General features: G+C 37.7%; 1 protein-coding gene across 1 annotated transcript; it reads right to left on the reverse strand.

Moving 5' to 3' along the window:
- Positions 1 to 385: 385 nt before the first annotated feature.
- Positions 386 to 5,498, reverse strand: OR6F1 (olfactory receptor family 6 subfamily F member 1). Its single transcript, XM_007990078.3, has 3 exons — positions 5,178 to 5,498; positions 2,841 to 2,904; positions 386 to 1,767 (listed from the first exon to the last, which is right to left on the reverse strand). The coding sequence occupies exon 3, from the start codon at positions 1,703 to 1,705 to the stop codon at positions 782 to 784; it is 924 nt and encodes a 307-aa protein (XP_007988269.3). The 5' UTR covers positions 1,706 to 1,767; positions 2,841 to 2,904; positions 5,178 to 5,498; the 3' UTR covers positions 386 to 781.
- Between the last annotated feature and the right edge of the window lie 247 nt (positions 5,499 to 5,745).

The following is a 5,745-nucleotide window of genomic DNA, read 5'->3' on the forward strand; positions in this document are numbered from 1 at the left end:
ATGCAGTACTTTGGAGGAAAATCAAATAGCTATTATAATTATTGTTTCCTATGGTTATGTTTTCCCTGAAACAACTGGATATTCTATACTTGCTGACTTGCCAATAGAATCTTTAGTATTTTTTCCTTTTCTATTATCAATATTGTTATGCAAGAAACTTCTATTGCTTTGTTCAAACCCTCCTGCAATCCTGTTTATCTGCTTTTCATTATCCACTTTTTGGATTGCTTTGTTCACTATCCTTCTGAAACAAATGTGGCACCTTGTAATGATCAAGTTCTAATTCCATATCTGTCTATTTTATTATACCTTATGAAAAAATGCTATGCTACAATAACTGCATGCACTCTAGTTTCAGCTACATGTTTTAATTCATTTAACCTTTGCATATTTCTCTTCCCTCATGTTTCATAAATATAGTTCTCAATATTTTATACTAAGACAATTTTGATAATCTTTAAAAAGAAACAAGAATTCAGAGTTGATATACCAAAACATCATTTTTATTGCAGATGTCTCTAATTTATGCACCAAAGTCAAGAGCAAATCTAATTCAATGTACAATTATTTTTTGCTTAAAAAGTCCACTTTGCTTATGTCAAAAACTCCCATTTTTATCATACATGATAATGTATAGAAAATATAGTATTACTTGCTTTGTTTGTTTGTTTTTTCTGTCTGCATACCAAGAAAAATTTGCCCTGTTCCTCCACATTCTTACTTGAAACCTCTGTATTGATGCAGAGACCAGTTACAGGACATCTGTTGTGGAAGAGGAGATTTATTTTCCCTTCCATTTCTTCAGCAGAGTTTCTCTTACTTCCTTATTACGAAGCGTATAGATGAAGGGGTTTAAAACTGGAGTCACCACGGTGTTCAGGACGTGGACAGCTTTGGTCAGATCCAAGGCATCTTTGATAGAGGTGCGGACGTGAAGGAAAATCGTGGACCCATACCAAATGAGCACCACAGTGAGATGCGAGGAGCACGTGGAAAAGGCTTTGCTCCGGCCACTGGCAGAGGGGATCCTGAGGATGGTGCTGATGATGTAGATGTAGGAGATAAGAGTGATGAGGAATGAACTCAGGATGACCACAAAAGCAATCACAAAGGCCACAAGTTCTACTGCCTGTGTGCTGGTGCAGGCCAAGGCAATCCAGGGTGCAATGTCACAGAAGAAGTGGTTGATGGCACGGGGGCCACAGAAGGACAGGCCACTGATGAGGGCTGTGGGCACTGCAATGGCCATGAAACCACAGATCCAGGAGCCCAGGGCCAGCTGCGCTGAGAGCAGGCTACTCATGATGGTTCCGTAGTGTAGGGGATAGCAGATGGCGAGACAGCGGTCATAAGCCATGGCTGCCAGGAGGAAGTACTCTGTGCAGCCTAATGAGAAAACAAGGTACATCTGCAAAAGACAGCTTGTAAATGATATGGTCTGACTCCCCAGTAGGATGGCCAGTGCTTTGGGGACTGCAGCTGTGGTATACCAAATCTCCAGGAAGGAGAGGTTGCTCAGAAAGAAGTACATGGGGGTATGCAACTGATGGGAGGTCCTCACCAACATCAAGATAGCCACATTACCACTAACTGTGAGGATGTACATCACCAGAAAAAGCATGAAGAGAGAGAGCTGAAGAGTTTGAGAACCAGGAAAGCCCAGTAAGAGAAAATCCTGGGGCAGAGTTTTGTTGCCTGTGTCCATTGTGATACTTAAACCAGAAAACAGAGTCCCCGCATTGAGCCCTTTAACCCAATCACACAGTCCTAGAAAGAGAAAAAGAACTGGATTCATGAAAGAGCTCCAATGATTAAATGCAATTATTGGAGATATGATGTAACTTTCGTTGAACGTCTACTCTGTGTTTGGAGGCATAGTTACTGTCAGTTATTTTAATGAAACAATGAGATATGTATTATTATAACCAATTATCAGTTTAGAAAACAAATGTGCAAAGAATGTCAGCAATTCTGGAAAGACTGCACTAATAGCTGCATTTCAGCTCTAAGATTCAGCTCCAGTCTTTCTGCCTTCATTCCACTCTGAGCCACGTTCCAGCTCAGTCCCAGATTACATCTAAACCCACAAAGGGCTGACTGAATTTACTACTTTTTAACTAGACTCGGCACGGCCCCTGGATGAAACGTGTAATTTTGTCTTTGTTTAGAAATTGGCCCACTAAACCTAGGTTCTAGTCACATCCATATTTAACAGTTGTGGCTTCTAAATTGATCTAATTCATAAGATTCATCTTCAAAAATATGTTCAAAAGTTACCAAAGATAACTTTAAAATTAGTTTCAAAATGAGTTTTGTCTTCTCTTGATGATTTCATGTTTAAACATTATATGACAGATACTTCTTATCAAAAATGTATATTTCCATATTGAACAATATACTGAAGGTAACAATCTAGGAAATCCTGATGCCCATTTGGAAGGGAGTACACTGAAAGCAGGTGAAGGGCAAAATATCACTGTGAAACCATTTTTAAAAAAATTCTCATAGTTTATTTCTAAGCACTGGTTTTGAGAATAGAGTCTATAAATTAGAGGGTGAATTGGGAAGCTGTTACTCTCAAACGTGCAGGTGACCAAAACCTATGTTTAGGAGACAGAGTTTTGAAGAAAGACAGGGAAGACTTTGGCAGCTTCATTCTAGGAATTCCCTTATAAATAGGAATGTTCTCTCCATCCTCATGTATCATACCCTTGCATTCACCAATGCCAGATGTTGTTTCCTGCATAAACTCAAATTTATTGCATGTATCCAATGTCACTAAGTGCATTTAGAGTATAAAATGGGTCTACAAAGTAAATGGGTACATACATTGGGTTTACCTCATTTTTGGCAGAAGGAGCTTCCAAGCAGTGCTTCTGAAGCTCTAATGGGCACATGAATTACCTAAGAGTATTGCCAAAATGCAAATTTTGATTAATGCACCCTTGATATAGGGCCTGTGGTTTTTCATTTCACATGTTTCCAAATGTCAGTGACCAGGACCATGCACTGAGAAGCAAGGATCTAGCAATTTTCTCATTTTATAAAAAAGTTATAAATCTGAAGATTTGCTTGATTGGGTAATGAAGAAGTTCAGAGTAAGCCACTGTAAAATGTGCTCCTCTGGCATTGGATTGTTTTGAGCTGAAGACAATTGTGCAGAACAAAAAATAGAGAGACACAAGAAAACTCTCTGGCTGCCCCCTTTCTACCAGGAAGGATTGGATGATTTTTAATCACCGAAGACAACTCTGGGGTCTTACCGTCCTAGAGAAGGCCACAGAGGAATCTACTCAACAGCCCTTGCTTAAATAGCCCTTATATTCCATTAATCTCCCCATATATCTACCTTCCACAATTTGTACCCCTGAGAACCCCCTTCTTTTGTCTTGTCACTTCTTTACAAATTTATTGTATTTTTGTTAAAATACTACATAAGCTCAGGTTCTAACCAATTCTTTGAGTTACTCATCCCTGAGTTCTCCCATGTGTATGTGCAATGCACTTGTCAATAAACTTCTTTTTTGTTGTTGCTTATATGTCTTTGGTCAGTCTAAATTGCAGGATTCCACCCACTGAACCTAAGATGGGAAGAAGGAAAATATTTTTTTCCTCCTCTACACTAGTAAAGGAGCCTAGATTATGAATTCATTACCCTAATACAGAAAAAAATGCCCTAGATACTGATGGGTGACATAGAACAAGAATCACAAACATGATCATGATCTTTGTAAATCCTATTAGCTTGCTTTTATCCTACTTGTTTTGCAAATGAGAAAACTGAAACACAAAGAAGCTGAAGGAGTTATTCAGAGTGGAGTCATGACTATCAATTCAAGATGTCTGATTTTGGAGCCAAAGCACTTCGAACCTGAGACTTTCAGATATTTTTTATAGGTTCCCACAGCATCTGATTGGCAGATTTCAAAAATATTTAAATTTATGTTCAAATAGAAATCTCTGGGCAAAGCTATTTTGAAAAGCTAGTATGAAATAATTCTATCAACCCTTAACTTTTATGAGTAATGTGAATAAGGCAATTATACTCATAATTATCTATATTCAAAATTCAAAAATCATTTTGATAACTAAAAATTATAAAACAAATATCCAGAACCATATTATGAAATGACATTTTCATATTTTACTTTTAATTATGCTGCTGAATTTGTCAGATACCATGACCTAATGTTTACTTGAAGTACATGATGATTAATCCCACATTTAAAAACCTGTATATACTGCTCTAGACTTGAGTGTTTCTAGTTTTACTTCTAAGAGAGCCTAAATGGAAATCTGTGGATGTGACTTAACAAGAGCTTAAAATAAAAATCAGAGAAAAATGTAGTTTGATTTATTAGGTTCAAGTAAATTACCTTTTAATTTTTCAGATTAACAGATTAATCTTTCTTATATAAGTAGACTGACTTTTTAATAATTTTTTTGTTTGAGTATAAGTAATTTTAATTTCTTGCATCTTAAAAGTAATTTTAAATACGTAATATAACAATTATTTTTTCATAGAAATATGCAATATCTTATTAAAAAACACCTACATTAAAATTGTTTCTTAATCTCAGGTGGTTTTCAGTATTGATTGAATACTATGATGGATCAATCATACACCACAATTTTGTGATTACAAATTTACCCATCTGGCAGATGTGGTGACTGACACCTCTACCCCTACCACTTTGGGAGGCCAGGGCGGGGGGATCACTTGAGGACAGGAATTTGAGACCAGCCTGGGTGACATGGTGAAACCCCATCTCTACTAAAAATACAAAAATTAGCCAGGTGTGGTGGTGCATGCCTGTAGTCCCAGCTACTCGAAAGCCTGAGGCAGGGCAATTACCTGAACCCAGGAGGCGGAGGTTGCCGTGAGCCAGGATCACACCACTGCACTCCAGCCTGGGTAACAGAGTGAGACCCTAAAAATACAAAAATTAGCCAGGAGTGGTGGTGCAGGCCTGTAGTTCCAGCTACTCAGGAGCCTGAGGCAGGAGAATCACCTGAACCCAGGAGGCGGAGGTTGCGGTGAGCCAGGATCACACCACAGCACTCCAGCCTGGACGACAGAGTGAGACCCTGTATCACAAAAAATAAAAATAAAAAATTACCAATTGATGAAACACTGGACAGAACATGTCAAATGCATAATCACCCTTTTCACTTACCCAGTTGCAGTTCTTTCTGCCATAAACTCCAAAAGCTTTGTCTCCTGACCTTACTTTTATTCATTTTTTTATTCCATGATTTTCTTTATTTAAAAATATTTTGATTGCAGTCATTCCCTTTATGTCTCTGCTTTTCTTTGATTATCTTGCTGTTTAATAGTGTACTTCCTTCTGTTGATGTCCATTACTGCTTTATTAACTCAAACTTTCATAATCTTTGAAACTTGAGCTCAGTCTTTTTCTGTTTCCCTTTGTTCTTATACTCTGATCCCATTCTATCCCAGTTTGGTGTTTTATATTTTCTCTACCAACCTAGTTTGGTGTTTTATATTTTCTCTACCTCTCTTCATCATAATTGGCTCGACTCTGGAAACCACTTGTTTTTTTAAGTAATTGCTTATGTACGGATGAATCTTCCGGGAGATGAAGTGTCTCTCAGGTATCTAGGGCTAGTTCAAAAAGACATGATGACCTCGTACTAAATCTTTCCAAATGGATGACTTCAGAACGTTTTCAGTTATTTGATTTAAACAACTAAATTGTAAAGTTACTGGAACAGGAAAAGGAT

The sequence above is a fragment of the Chlorocebus sabaeus genome, chromosome 25 (genome assembly GCF_047675955.1).
Source record: "Chlorocebus sabaeus isolate Y175 chromosome 25, mChlSab1.0.hap1, whole genome shotgun sequence".
Taxonomy (NCBI): Eukaryota; Metazoa; Chordata; class Mammalia; order Primates; family Cercopithecidae; genus Chlorocebus; species Chlorocebus sabaeus.

Bases quoted from the DNA above. Each gene is read 5' to 3' on its own strand.
- OR6F1 (XM_007990078.3), bottom strand. From the start codon at position 1,705: ATGGACACAGGCAACAAAACTCTGCCCCAGGATTTTCTCTTACTGGGC.